Source organism: Rissa tridactyla, chromosome 12, assembly GCF_028500815.1.
Source record: "Rissa tridactyla isolate bRisTri1 chromosome 12, bRisTri1.patW.cur.20221130, whole genome shotgun sequence".
Taxonomy (NCBI): domain Eukaryota; kingdom Metazoa; phylum Chordata; class Aves; order Charadriiformes; family Laridae; genus Rissa; species Rissa tridactyla.
Window position 1 is genome coordinate 13,910,197 of NC_071477.1, and position 16,013 is coordinate 13,926,209.

Sequence of the window (16,013 nt, forward strand, 5' to 3'; positions counted from 1 at the left end):
TCAGCTTGTAAATGCCAACCTCCAAACCCCGCAGAGCAGTTTAACAAGTGCCCATAGCAGCTGCAGCATGTGTAGCGCTATGCTCAATACAAAAGGAGGGAGGAGGCTGTGTATAACACACAGACCTGGAAGGCCATAAGAAGGCTGAGTATGCACACGAAGAGAGATTCTTTAAGAAAGCGTTAGACCTCAACACAATCAAAGGTGGTTCAGGATGTACAAAGGGAAAAACGCTAAGTAAAATAAATCGAGGTGAGGTAGTCTTTAGCACAGATCACTGGGAACCAACATATTGCTTTCAACTGTTCCATCTCTTGTTTTGCAAATTTTTTTAAAACTATAAAAATAAAAATAAATATAAAAGCTGGGCACAGATTTCACACATCCTAAGAAACCCAAGTATGCAGTGAGCAGATTCACTGCCATTCATTGTACACTGCCAACACAGAGTAAAGCTTAAATCAAGGCAAAGATGGCTGGGGAATTCATTAGCACCTTGCTCAGGACAGAAATTGTCCCTTCCACAGGTGATTATCAACTTCGTAGTTCAGCTGTCCTACAACAAAATACAATTTTGCAGAAAGCCCATTAGCTGCAGTAACTACTGCACTGCTGAAAGGGATCAGGAACTACGCTTCTTTACACTGTGTCTAGCGCTGCAAAATTTTTAAGAGTTACAATAATCACGTTGGTCTGAGGCATTTGCGTCTACAGAAACAGTCTACTCCCTTCATTGGAAATTCATTTGTTTCTCCTATACAGATGGGATCTATAGGTCTCACTGTATCGTAAATACACTCTTTGCTTTGCCAGTTTACTCTTAAAGGCTATCCTAATTAATGATCATCCTTAGAAATCTGATGCATCTTTGCCCGCGTTTCATATTAAGTAAAGTGCTACTTTTTTAGGTTGCTTTTTTCCGCTGCAACAGAAGTAATATTTTGATGTGAACGGGTTATCTTTCCTGCTGAGGTAACAGCTCATACCCAACAATTATATCTCACAAGCATTCAAGTATGTCTAAATCATACCAAGCTCTTCACCAACAACAAAGTATGGTGACAGATGATACTTCAAGGGAATTCTCTCGAATTAAAAGCATTTAACGGGATTGTAACCACAGGGTGGGTAAATTAAGAACAGCTTTAGATTATATTTTCCAGGAGAAGCCCATTAATAACTTCCCTACAATTAAACAGCCAGAAGAAAGATGAGCAGAAGACTCGCCTTTTCTGCTAAACCTTTTAACTAAGGCACAAGCAAAAAAAAGTGTAATTTTGAGTTGAAATACCACATAAGCATCATTAGCATTTAACTTGCATGAAAATTTGTATATTAAAAAAGAAACAAAGAACAATGAAAAGCTGCCAGACACATTTTACAATGGCACACATCTGGTGGGCTTAGCTACCAACCTATCCACTGCAGGAAAGTTTCCATTTAGCAAAGGCACTCGGGATACGTCCTCAGCATTTGATGCTCTTTTCTGAGCATCGACAGTCTGAACTAATTTTCTATACAGTTGCCGTAAACCTTCTTGATAATTTTAACTAGAAATGGAAAAGGCTGAGAGTTAGGACTACAGGACGTGAACCATAGGCATAACCTAGCAGGAACACATCCTACTAGAAACAGCAGCATAGGTTGGAGAAAAAGGGGTATAGAGTGTTAATTTTGTATTTTGACTACACTTGGCAAGCATGCTAGAAAGATAATGGGGAGAAGTAATACTGGCCAAGTAACTGCTACTCCTCCTTTCCTTTTAAAAATAAATAAATGGAGAAGAGGTAGTTGCAAGACTCTGCAGACGGACAAATGGATAGTATGGCATAATGGAAGCCTCAACCATTGAAAACCCAAGAACTCAAGTTAACAGTTAACCACTCTTTACAGCCGGCAGCAATATACTAGGAAGTCACATTACTGTTATCTTTCTGCAAGATGTAAGGCAGCATGAAACATGTGAAATTACCCTGTCCACACTTTTCAAACATAAGGGTAAATCCTAGGTAGGCTGAAACACATTCATTTGTGTTTTGCCAGCACCCCTGCTTCCACCAGCTGCACTGTTGGTTTGGGAGCTTTCTCTAAAATAGAAAACTAATAGGCAGGTATGGTTTACTGGAATACACACAAATAAAAAGCATTCTATTTCCACTAATTTTTAGATCATATCTTTTATCTGAAGACCAAAATTTAATATAAATTATTGAAGTATTTTTAACATTTTAGGACTGAGGATGCTTTGACAAGACAGATTGTTTAGACTTTGATGTCCATTTTCTCCTTTATATTGTCTGACGTGATAAGGCACCTCAGAACTGCAGATGAGAGAAAAAGGCTTATCATCTTTTCTACAGACTCTACCCTAAAAGATCAATTCATGGAAAAGGCAAGGAAAGCAGAGAGAATCTAGAGAAAGGAGAAGATCTACCACCCAGTGATGCTTTCCCTTTCATTATTTTTGTTCTTTGGAGATTCCTTCTGTTCCCTTTGAATGGAGGTGAGACGGAACATGACATAGATAAAGTTCGAAAGACAGTTACTAACCAAAGCAGCAAGAAAGCTTCCTCCTCCCCACAGGGAATCTTGCAGTTATTCAGTTCAAGTAACTGCAATTAAAGATAAATAAAAAACCCCAGATCTTTTAACAAGTTAATCACCCCTTCATGTAAGGAAAAGCTATTTCTTAGTCTTGAGAGATGGAAGGAAATAACCCTGAGATACCTCCTCACTACTACGAGCTACTAGAGCTTTCTCTACAAGTAGTGAGGGCTCCTTCTCCCATGGCTTCCAGTCAGCAGAACCACCGCTGACATGAGCTCTCCGCTCACCATGCCAGAGCAACAACTGGGACCCAAGATGCATCAAGGAGGCTGCAGGCAATTCCACACACAAGGAAGGAAGAAACAGCCTTCCATAACACTCTTCATCCTTGGAAAATGGGAGGATATTTATTCGAGTCCCTTCTGTTTCAAAAAGATTGTTCCTTAATCTTTCTCTATTTATTATTGCATTTGTATCTTGTATTTAGTCAAGAACTTTATACATCATCAGTGACATCATACTTAGAAATCTATACATTAAAAACAAGACCAAGCAAATTCATCCCATGCCTACCTCTCTACCAGTATCAAGTGAAATGTCAGTCAGAATAAAACCAGGACTCTTGGACTTACATTTGCCTCTGGAAGAAAAACAAACAAAAAACCCAAAACAAACAAAACCCCACGGAATGATGCAAACCATTCACCTTTCAAGAAATTCCCGAAACTCAACTCTGTGGTGTGATAGGAAAGCCATTATAATTTCTCAAGTGGCTACAATCAAGATTAAGACAGTACTCCCTGCTTATTTTACACAGAAACAGAAGGGCTACTAAAGAAAGAGATATAAAAAGTTGGGGAAAAAAATAGATTGAATTGTCAATACACCATTAGTTTACAAACTTTCCTTGTACCCCAGCTGTACCTTTGTATTCTTCCTGGATATGATTATTCTAATTTATACCTTGTTGACTAATGTAAATATGAGAATCAAGGAATGCACGTGCTGGGACATGACTGAAACTCTGTGTGGTGCTCCATGCAATTCTGGAAATTGGATCCTGTATATAAAGTATTATCAGTTCTCAAGGAAATGGCTTCATTTCCCAGTTATTTTGGGGAGGTTAAACAGAAGGAGAAGGAAATGTTTCCTTTCAAAAGAACACATATTGTTCATACTAGCTGTCGATTTCTGTGAAACAATGGCTTTGTCTTCTTATCTCCCCCATTCATTTCACAGAAAGATACTAAGTTGGACTGAAAGAAGAGAAAGTCGAGTTAAAGCTCTTGGTGAGAGTGAATGAGTGTTTGAAATTCTTTGCCTCCCCTTTTCTTACACACACCCACCTAATGATTAAAACCGAGTGCAAGCAACTGCTATTGGACTACACGGAACGAGGTGATTAAACAGAGCAACAAGTTCAAGTAATTACCAGCCAGATGCGAACACCAAGCAAGGGAGTATTACATTCCCTACACCACTGTGATTGCAAAGAAATAAAGGAATGCAAGTGGCTTTTTCAGACACCCTACAATCACGAAGCCACGCTCCCTTGTTCAGTAATTTCAAAGGCAGCATAACCTTCAATAAATGGTTTGCATGCACACACACAAAACCCATTCTGTGCTGGTGCAGTGCTCAAGAGAGCAACGTCATTACATGCTGTATCAAATCTATACTGAACTTCTCATGGTACAGTACATGTACATTCTGCAGACTGAATCTATTTGTGTAAACTGGAAGAAAATAGAGAAAGAGATAGCACGCAGCCTGAGGGGAACCCTCATTATCCCTGCTTTACTGATGCTGTTGGTAGCGCCAGCAAGAGACTTTCTCCTGTTCACAAGGTGATAACTTTGAGGACACCTTGATTAATGTGCTGTAGTCAGGCAGATGAATTCAAATCTACCCAGCAACTTCTGCGATCTGGATGAGTCTGATAAGTAGCCGTAAGACATGAAAATTCCTATCTGAACTTATTAATGCATACTAGAAAAAACACTTTTTTAACAGTAAAATCTAAACCGCACCAATGCCACAGCTGAGCTTACCTCCAAGGGAGGGAACGGACTCCCAGTACCCACCACAGAAACAGCAGTTATATTACCCATGATGGCAAGGATATTATGTTACTTTTAATGAGTACATTTGGCATCAATATCCTGGGGTGTAGAACTATCTGTGCATCAGGCATGAAAATAAGTTTAAAAAAAAATAAACAAACCAACAAACAAAAACTTTAAAGAATATTTTTCATACCCACCACCTTTCGTAGTAATTACTTTATATGAAGTGAAGGACTTTTGAGTTTGTGAACATCCTAAACAATTATGTTGAAGACAATTATATTTTCATTCCAGAAACAAACTCTAGAGTACATGTATAACACCATACTATATACTTTCATACCTACACTGCACTTATTTCATTCAAGGAAACCCATGGCGGGCCTGATGCAACATTTCTAGGGCCAGCTCCAGTGTCCACGTATGAGGAAAAGACTCGCATCACTAGAGCAGTTTCCACTCCTGGGGAGTTAATAAAGAGACGGTGCAATTACGGTGACAAGCATCATACCAGAACAGACCTAGAGAAAAAAATAGTAAGCACCCCTGAAAAAGAACCCACCTCTCCCTCTGGTGTCACTGAAGGCATCAGCTTCTCAAGTCTAAAAACCTCAAGAAAAGAGTGACTGATAAAATACAAGCTGTTGCCAATATCACAAGGATGACAGAAAGCCACTCAGTGCAGAGACAGACTGTTTTTCATCCGTGTTGACTAACCCAACACTTTGAAAATCAACAAAGACAAAACTGAAGAGAACTAGAACATACCCCTTGGAGGTCTGTGAAGGAGCTCTGTTGAGTACTCCTACCCCTGTAGTAGCAGAACAGGCCCAAAGAAAATGCCACAAACCTTAAAAGAATTTGCACCAGGTAGCAACAAACTAATTTTGAAGGGCTTCCTTGAGAGAGAAAATCTCTAAAAAATTGGCTCATGAAAAATACATTATAGAAGTTGTAATATTCCCTCTTTATCAGCTCTCCACAGATTCCCACTATGCACTGAGTAATTAATTTAGGCATCCAGAATATCTGAAAGGGATCAGGAAAAAAACCAATTGCAAACAAACCTCCGTACACATAGACAGTTTAAAATGTTATTCACAACCTTACATAATGATAGGACAGGTGTCCTGGAAGGACACTATCATTAATACAGACCTTAAATGGTAAGATTCCAGCCAATTTCCACAGTATTTTAAACAATCTTTACACAAGCAAAACCTACATTTAGTTCAGAACATGAGTAACTGCCACACAGCTTTTACTTAAAAAGAAAATTACAGACAAGAAGCATTCCATTCACATGTGATCAGTACAGCAAGACGTAGAATCTCTGTTTTTTTGAAAACTGCCCTGTACAAAATTGTATTAAATTACTATACGTGCAACAGCGAGAGATAAGGCACAGAGAAGAGCTATTTCCACTGGAGCACCAAAGGATGGTAAGGTGTACAGATGGAAATGATAGGTTTCTCTGGCTTGACTATTATGATTCTAGAGTGCAAAGAGAAGAATAAATGTATTGTCATTTATACAAGCCTTGCAACAGTCAGAAGCCAGAAAAGTATTAGCACATACAGCAAATAGCTGTCTACAGAAAAGCATTTTCACAGTACTACAAAGGTATCTCTTGCCACCAAATATACTGTAATAATTTGAAACTAATAAAGCTATGATCTTTTGCATAAGATTTCTAGTAATTACTTTACAATAATACACTTCTCTTAGCAAAGCTGTGCACGTAAGACAAGCAAGGGGAGGACTTGGGTGGGGGCGGCAGAAGGTGGTGCGTGTTTAATTTCATTGATCTTTTCATTTGCTGAAATAGATATCTATTGTTCCAATTTAGGGTGTAGAAGTATTACATGTATTTCACAGCAAAACCTCTCTTCCTGTATCTACCAAACACTGTCATTCAATATTGAGAAATGTAAATTACTCTTTCCTTTCTCAATACTACAATAATACCTCTTATGCACAGGGAAACAAACAGATGTTTACATTAAAAAGATACACAGATACGCTTTTAAACCTTAACCTTTGTTGAACAAATCCCCTATGATTTCACGTTCAACTGATCAAGAGAAAGCACGTGAGAAGCAGAGTATTAGCTTGGACTTAGTGGGTTTAGGGGCAGGACTGTCAATTGAGCAAAACTTCAATTACAGACTAATTTAATGTATACCCAAGTACATTATTGCAATTCAATAAACATCTCTTCAGAATTAAACAATTCCAATTTGCTTTCATTTCAGCCTGTGTGCATGCATTACAAATTTGCTATTATCCACACTAAAATTAGTCAGACTGTTCGGAAGCACTCATCCGTGCAATCCCAGTGTGTCACAGTGCTGCCTCAAACTAACCTCAAATGAACCACTTAACCTTGCCTGCTTCCTAAACAGGAGCAAGGAGCAGAGGTGCGTACCTTCCCAGAACAACACTACTCTCCTAAAATTTTTTCTAGCTAGGTGTCTGTATCCAGCAATGAATCTGTCAACATCTCTCCTGGTGGAAATCCAACCATTCATGTTTATAACTTATTCTTCTATTTTTTCCCCTTCTTACATCAATGAATGTGAAAGTGTCAGGCACCCAACTCAACTTTGCATGTTCTGATATTTGGTTGCTCTGGAAGATTGCCTTCCCTCTATTTAGCTACAATACAATACTAGATAATGCTACTTCTGGCAACTCAATTCCATTTTAATCATGAATTAATTCCTCCAGATGTGAACAAGATGCAAGATCACTGAGTGGGAATTAAAAGCACTTGGCATCTGACAGGAGCATTCTCTTTGTGATCTGTGTAGTTTGAATATCTGCACCACTCAGCACTCTGTATTTAAGGCATTGTAAAGGCATGAGTATGTGGATCATCAAATGACAAAGTGAATTGGCAGAAAGTACTACAGTGGACAAAAGCGATCTCGCTTCTACACCAGCTCTTCATTTTCACAGAAAAGTGAAACATTTAGATCAATAAAATTATCCTCAGTGAGCAGACTCATACTACTCCCATTTGATGTCACCCCCACCCAAACACAGAATGTCTCAGGAGCAACATAGCCACCTTCTGATCTCTCCACCTAAGAGGCAGTGAGCATCCCTGTGCTGCAGCTCAGAGTAAATTACAAAAAGAAAAGAAAAGCAGCACAGTAAACAGCTCGCATGTCTCATGGAGGCCAGATTAAGACACATCTTGCATGTGTCAGGCACAGCATCAGCTCTTGAATCGCAGTAAATAACAGGGATAAAACCCTAGCGTCCTTCAAGAACTACTGACGTTTCCACTGTGTACTTCAGGACATCAGCAGAATCAATCCCGTCATTTACTCCCAGCAGCCTTGAGTAGGCTCCTCTGACACGCAATGCTCCATCACAAGATTACTGATGCCTGATAAAATACTGTAAAGGAAGGCAGAGGAAGCTGACTGACAGCCAAACTGTTCAGCTGACTGCGTTAAAAGTATCCATAGCTACCATGCATTACTACAAAAGCTTATGAAGAGGGCTGTGTCCAAAGTTCTGATTCAAATGTTTAAGAAAATGATTGAAATTCATGTCACTTTCACCCTTTTTTTCCTACTTAAATTTAATATGAATGAAAGAAGGCAGGCCAGTAGGATGTCAATTTTTATACATAGATGCCATCTGGGAGGAAATACTCATCTTGCATAAAACTGCTGTTTTAGTGCAACCTACCTTTCACTATTAATTCTGCGTAATTCGAAACTCCAGATCCACCATCTGAACGAATGACACATCGGTACTTGCTGATGCTGCGTTGAGAAGTGTCGGCTACACTGACAGTAGCAGAAAAACGTCTATGGTTGACCACTCGAGTGACCATTAATGCTGTGTCCCTTCCATTCCACTGCTGTAAAGGCAGACGAGAATAATCTAAGTTATGAAGACACCCAGATTATGCATCCATATATAATTCATTCTTTGTCATGCTTCTCAACGTTGTTCAGACCTTCACGTTCACACCACTAGGTTACATTTTATACAAGCACGATTTTTCATGAGAAGACTACCCTTGAAAAATTTACACGGTTGTATGAACCAGGGCTAAATATTCTTATACATATATTTAAGTTTTCATGACTATTTAATTTTTGAAACATCTTTGGGCATTTGATGTGTTATGTTTATTGAAAAGGCCAGACAGTGACAGTTCAAGACTACGCAATTGTACATAGTACGTATTTAGAGGCCTGGCTAAGATATGAAAATACTACAAATGAATGCATTTTGTACACCTGGGAAAAATGCTATAAATGAACAAATTTTATAAATTTGGCATTTTCTCATGCAAAACTTTGATTCAGGACCAATTTAAATAAATTGGTTGGATGAACAGACATCCTTATATGTCCAACATTCCTCAATAAACCTCTCTACCAATGTCAGAGTACACTTTCCCAACTGGAAAAGGGACAGATGAAGAATTAGCTAGAAATAGAAGTTCTCCACAGCATAAACACCTGAAACTTGCTCGGTTGGTCTAGTTTATTAGGAGATTCAATGGAAAACACACTGCTGTTTTGCCGATTTCCAGTAATCAGTTTTTGGGAGTGTTTCCAAGGCTATTTTCATTAACTGTTTCAATTTTAGAAAATGGAAAACAGGTTTCTACTAGCAACAATAACAATTGCCTCCCAAACCTCTGCTTCTCACAGGAAAAGGTTCGTACTGCTTCAGGTTCAGAAGTGTTTTTACACACATCTAGTCGTAACTGTGGAAGGATTTCAATGCAAGAACTCAAAAAAGATAAAAAATAAGCCAAAAATATCTCTCAGTGGATGCTAAAAGTACACCATAGGTTAATAATTTTCAGATAAAAATGTAATTTTGGAGAACAGCTGTGATGAGAGTACAGTTAAAGCGACTGTTAAGTCATTTTTACATGATGCCGACTACATTTCTCACCAACTCAAGCGTTTATCCCAGTACTAATTTTCATTCTTATGATTAGGTAAACCGATTCCTGCCCTAGTATTTAAACTAGACTTGAGATTGTTATTTTTAAATTTTATTAAAGTGTCTGAAGTTAGTAAAAAAGTCTGAGGAAAATCTATTAGTTATTTGACTACAAATGGCATAGCAACCATGACAAGGGCCATTCTTGTCTTCCTCAGATATTGCAAATATGGGGTGGTCAGGCCCCCAGTCACATCAGCCTAAGCTAAGAATAAAACTCGTTGACTGGCTTTGGCATTCTGCAAGTTTCTATTGGCCATATGTACATGCACAGTACATACAGCAAGAGAATCCTCTTGACTTCTTTGGGAAATTAGGTGTTTAATGGCACAGAAGTTTAGCAGAAGCAAAGAGCTCAACTATTTTAAAAGCTTCGAGAAGAGCTCCATGTATAGAAGAGCTCCACATAACCGAGCACTTCAAAGGGCAGAAGAAATAATTTTGTCCTTCACTGGGAAACAAGCACTCCACGTTGTCAGTTTGATGTACATTCCTTTTCTAACTCTAGAACTGAAAATGAGTTCTTAAGGTTGTTACTGTACCCACCTGAATAGCATGATCCAGTCTTTAAGTCCAACCAGTAAGGTGAAAACACAGACATTAAGAGAGGGAATGTTTTGGTCTTTTAGTGAGTGACTAAAAGGAACAATCTGCTATTAAAGCAGCCAAGGGAAACAGAGGAAAAAATACAGCGGGTACAATCTGGTTTTGCCTGTTTTCACCATCCACATAAGTGAGCTCACACCTTACAGTCGGTTCCTTCTTAACATATAATCACTGACTCTGGGTTGAGGCGATTCTTCGAGGGTGAGAGGAAAGAAAACTGCATAATTAAGTGGAAGCAAAGAACTACTCCACTTGTTCTGTCTCTTCTGCTGTATGACCAAGTACTTACAGGTGCACAGGCATTTGTTTGAAACCAAAATTTAGCTGTCACTGGCCATTTTTTCCATCTTCTGTGTCACAATTCTGTACTTTGTCACCTTAAACTCTCACCTAGAAACAACTTAAGGCAGTTTTCAAAGGATCTTGATAAAAAGATTTTGACCCACCAACCAGTCTTTCTCTATCTACTTATTTTAGTAGAAAAAGTAAAAAAAAAAAAAAAAAAAAACCAAACAAAAAAAACCCCAACCAAAACGAAATAAGAAAACCACCACCAAATAAAAGCGTCACTTTACCTGGAGCCAGAGTTTGTCATGCTGTGACCACTTTCCCCCGGCAATGCACTGGAACGTCGCATTCTGTCCCACGTTAACCTCCACGTTCTGAAGTCGTAGGAAATGAGGTGCTTTTCCTAACAAAAGATGCAAAGGATTGCAAGGGTAGAGCAAGGCAGTAATTGACTGTTACACCAACACATATAAACACTCAGCAAAGCATTAGGGCCTATCCCTTACAAAGTGATTTAGCAAAATTAAGCTGTCCTTCAGTATGCAACTGTTCACTGCAGAGGGAGGTGGATGATCGATCGGACAGAGGATGGCCTAAGGGATCATACTGAGCTCCGGCACCTCTAGAAACACAGACTTACATCAGATCACAACACAAGTTCATGGTCATCGGCACAATTCCTTACTGTTTGCTACAAAGAGTACTTGAGTAATTTCTTTCCTTTACAAAATCGTGTTTCTAAAAGGGTCCAAAAATCAAATGCTTCTGAGCTTATCAAACATGACTGATCCAAACAAAATTTTCATAAGGGTCTTTCTACCTTTTTATTTTATGGACTATCAAATGTATCTTAGGGCTTTAAAATAATAATCTGTCATTAATATCAAATCACTGATTTAAATGAAATATTCATATAAATGACAGTATTGAATCTCTGCATTAGTTTAAGATCACGGATATCAGTTTTGCTGATACTAAATTCAGTATTAATTAAATATTACATCACTGATATTAAAATGCAGAAATCACATTTGTTCACAAATGATATAGATCAGAGGATTATCTTTTTGACTAAATACCAGACTCATTTACCTCTATAAGTTAACTTACAAGAAAACAAAAAGTGAATCTGACGTTTTTAAGTGAACTTAGTTCTCCCTGGTTTCAAAAAAAGGTTTTTGTACCGTTTGAAAACTTTCAGTTGGACACACTGAACAGCTTTGTGAGACTTTAAAGGTCAGAGTCTTTCAACTTCATCTTTAGATTTTCTAGTATGATTAGACACCAATTAAATACATAATTTCAGTGGACATACCAACCCGTCTTTTTCTATTGGAATTACATAGCTTCAAAAGGATACGGTCATCTGTGTTTGATGTACACGTAGTTGCCTACTACAGACACAGAACAAATGCCTATGCACTATGCCAAGTGTTTTTATTTAGTTTCTGTATCCCATTCACCACATGCTCAGTTTCCTGACAACTCCTGAAATCTAATGATTCTATTACCATCATGCTTTCTGCAGATCAGTAATTTCCATCCAAGTTTACTGGAAAACTACCTCTGGTGACAGAACGTACTACATGATATTTGCAGGCTAATATTAGTAATTTCTTCCTGCAGTCTAAGGTGGGCAGAGACAGGCCAGCTCCAAAGCTGCGTAGCCTGGGTGAGTGCAGCCACCCCAATCCCAAACTCCTGGTGCTCAGGGTCTGCCCAGCTTACAGGACGTAGGGCTGCCCTACCATTGCAAGTGCTCAGGCCCACACTGTCAATCAGCTTCCAGCATCATGAAAATTGATACTCCGGTGCATTCCTTCACAGGGGGAAAAAAAAAATAGTAAAAAAAAAAAAAAAAAAAATCAGCATTTTTCTGATACACAGGTTTGTCTGCTATACTGTCCTCTATGAAGGTAAAGCAGAAATGAAAAAGATAATACCAATAATTTCAGTAACCTCCAGGGTCATCAGGAGCTTCATGGTCCATGTGTTTTGAGTTATAACAACTGTAAAACGAATATGAGGGACAAAGCCTGTACAAGTCAACAGAATATACTCTGGTGACATTTACCCTGGTGGCTGTCATTGCTGAACAACAAAAGCAACACTGGGAATCAGACAGGAGAAGCATTTTACAAAGCCTGCAGAGAACTTGCATCTTGTAATAAGTTCTGTACACTTCAGGATGCAAACTGATTCAAAATGGAATAGTTAACTTTTGAATCATTTCGGTTTTGAGTCGCCAAGAATGCACTTAATTTTGAAAAGATACCTGCATAAACATGGAGAAATGGATTTAAATCAGTTTAAATAGGGGTGTAACACAGCATCCTGTCTCTCTTTTTTTTAAATCACATAATTTTCTTGTCTAGGCTTCGCCCCATGCTTTGTTCAGTGGCGTCTTTCCTAGTAAAGGCATCAGCCATCACCCAACGTGCTGTGGAACACGCACAGACCATTTGCGGGATTGTTTGGATGCTGCCAGTTATCAGCAACATCTGGTTAATACAGATTGTAAGTATTTCTTTAATGAAGTAAATGCACCCAAAGGCCTGAGCAACAAGCACATGGTAAATACAAATATAATTTAGTTAAACAGCAAATAACCATACTGCAGTTACCAGAAATGTCCTGTTAAACTTGAGCAGAACCGTGTCTGTCACATTGAATGGCAGCTATTCTTTGAAATTCTGTATTGCAAGAAAAACAGTTGATTACAGTCCATTAATACAATCCATGGCATTTTTCTTTTAAGAGCAGCTGCCACTGACTTACTGAAACTATGAACCAGCGAGAGGGGCTGTTAAAAAAAACCCCAAACAACAAACTCTTTACATGCACAATACAGACACACTAAAGACCTCAAGCCAAACCGCACAGAGAAACCAGACAAGTTCAGCCTCAAAGAACGAGGCTCAATGCTTCTTTAAATAGAAAAAAACCCCAACAAACCAACAACCAAACCCTAAGCTTATTATTATGGCTGTGACAGAAGAAATACGGCACTAATATTTTTGAATACTATAATGAACCTTCATTAGTTTCCACTCCCAAAGCGTATCGTCTGAATGAGATTTATTTTTCATACCTTTATGGAGGTGTTCAGAGCGTTTAACATTTGTTGTGAGAGGCCAACCTTTGGGATATGTCCTTTACCAAGGAAATAATGTTTGTTTCTTCTTTTCTTAAGATAATCACACAGGATATTATCAGAAGCTTTTTAAATTGTTTTCTACAGCAATATGATTCAGAAATACTAAAACAATCAGTTTTATATTCTCATAGCAAGAGAGGGAGAGGCTTCCACAGATGTCCTGGCCCTAGCTACAGACTGAGAGCAGTTCTGCCTTTTGCACAGCTTGCAAAGTTCTGTAATTATGCAAGGCTGATTGTCTTTAGGTGTCTCAGAGGGAGACAAGACAACATTTTAGTGCTACCAAATTGGGTAAATCACTCCTTTAGACTGCAAAACCCAGTATAAAACACACTGATACCGTTAGAAAAACAAAGAGCACTCACTGCATGGATGGGCGAGAACTCGGACTTCATCCACAGCTATGTACCCTGGATGTCCTTTCAAAGAGACAGATTCAAATATCACCTGAAATATAAAATAAGAAAAAGTTTTCTTAAAAAGAACAGCTATACTAGTCATTTAGCCAGTCCCCACATTCTGCTCTTATTCCAATGTCTGAGTCATTCAAGGCATTTCATCACTAATAATGAAGGGATATCAATGCAATTCAGTATGTACATGCATATCAAAGACTGAAAATTCGTTTGATACGGAAAACAAAAAGTCAGATCAACATTCATTAGGATTAGACAAAACTATGTGCTGCTTTCACTTGGGAAAGCAAAAAAACACACCTATATTAACTGTAAGCACCAGTCCAAGAACCTTAAGTGGATAATCACTTGACATCTTGTTCTTAGTATGCCTCGAAAAGTTGGAGAATGCTGTATATGAGATAAAATTATTTTATTGAATCAATAACCCTGCAAGGATTCTTTTGGAGAAAACCTTGATTTGGCATGTAGGCCCACTACAGTATTAGAAAGCAAATTACGAACAACAGATGATCCTGGATTCTAGTTAGTGGACTGAAATAAGATTCTCCCAGATAGAATAAATTTGTTTCTGCCTTTCCCTGATTTAACTAATGTGGTCTGAGGATGAATATTTTTAAAAATCACAGCGACTATTTCTCTACATCAATGGTACACTAATTAGTACTTTCTATTTTATTTACATATCTGGACAATGAAAATATTCCACTAATTTGTGTCTGGATAGACACTGAGTTACAGTTGAATAAAAATGCCATTCTTCCCTATGACTTTGTGATTTCACCTGGAAAACTGCCCTGACCTAGTGTATCCTGTTACTAAAAATATACAGGCTATCCAAAAATTGGCAGTGCAGGAAAAAAAAAAAAATAAACTGATAAAGAGATCATTAAAACTAAGCTAACTACAGTGAAAGCAGCTAATTAAAAATTCAGGAAAAATAACATCAAACATGGTGAAGTTTGCCCAACAACTCAAGGATAGTAGGACATGAGGAACAGGAAATGTAGTAACGTTAAACTGCAAGAGAAAAGAGAAAAAAGCAGGCTGATTATTTAACATCTTGGAAATTCTACCTCTTGAGTTAGCGATTCGGTACCCGAAGAAATGAAGTGCTATGTTTACTATTAAAAAAAAAATAAAAATGAATGGGTAGAGATGTAATGGATGTTGTCCTCTGCATTCGAAAGGGATGTCTCAAGTTTCATTCCCTCTAACTAAGACAATGTTGACACTGCACCTAGTTGCTCATTTTTGCATGAGTATACTGTAATGCTTTCAAGGACAGAGTTAATTAACATGTTCAGCCGGCGCAGTTATTACTATTAGAGCAGTATTCCAAGTGCAGCTACTTGTTTCATAGGAGAAAGTATTTCAGTAATGTCTGACCTCTAAAATCCATTACTATAACACAAAGTTAATTACTTAAAGCCAGTTTTCCACACTTATTTCCAGTCTAAATAAAAGCTGCTATTCCCAGTCTGTCACTGTTTAGCCTCTTCTTCATCTCCTCCATCACAAGACTTAATACAGTAGAAGATTTAACTATCCGAATGCTGATCACTGAATGCCCGGGCTACAAAGGGAGACCAGTGTGTACTTCATAAGGACAGAATTGCTGTTAATAATTTTGCTTTCTTTTGGCCTTCCAAAACCTAGTTTGTACTTATGTTTCCGTGATTTCCTAAGGTCTGCTTCCCCTATTCAAAATACATCCAAATGCGAAATCCTCTGAAACACGTCCACAAGAAAAAAGACATGATAAAACCAGGTAGAACACAAAAATTAACTGGCAAAGATATAAAGTAAGAAAAGCTCAAACGCTACCAATATGTAGAAACAAAGTTATACTCCAGAGGAGGGTGGACAAAAAATAGGCTGTCAAAGGAGCAATAGGAGGACGCCAGTCTTTGGAAGACAAAATAATCCAAAAACCATCAACAAGTT

The 16,013-nt window shown here is 38.2% G+C and overlaps 1 protein-coding gene across 1 annotated transcript in view; it reads right to left on the reverse strand.

The window, feature by feature from the left end:
- The window catches only part of PTPRT (protein tyrosine phosphatase receptor type T), a 462,729-nt gene that overhangs the window by 266,100 nt on the left and 180,616 nt on the right, over window positions 1–16,013 (reverse strand). The window contains exons 4-6 of the mRNA XM_054218837.1: window positions 14,016–14,097; window positions 10,781–10,896; window positions 8,319–8,493 (exon numbers count right to left, since the gene is read on the reverse strand). Coding sequence (XP_054074812.1) covers window positions 8,319–8,493; window positions 10,781–10,896; window positions 14,016–14,097 — 373 coding nt within the window. The remainder of the gene's footprint in view (window positions 1–8,318; window positions 8,494–10,780; window positions 10,897–14,015; window positions 14,098–16,013) is intronic.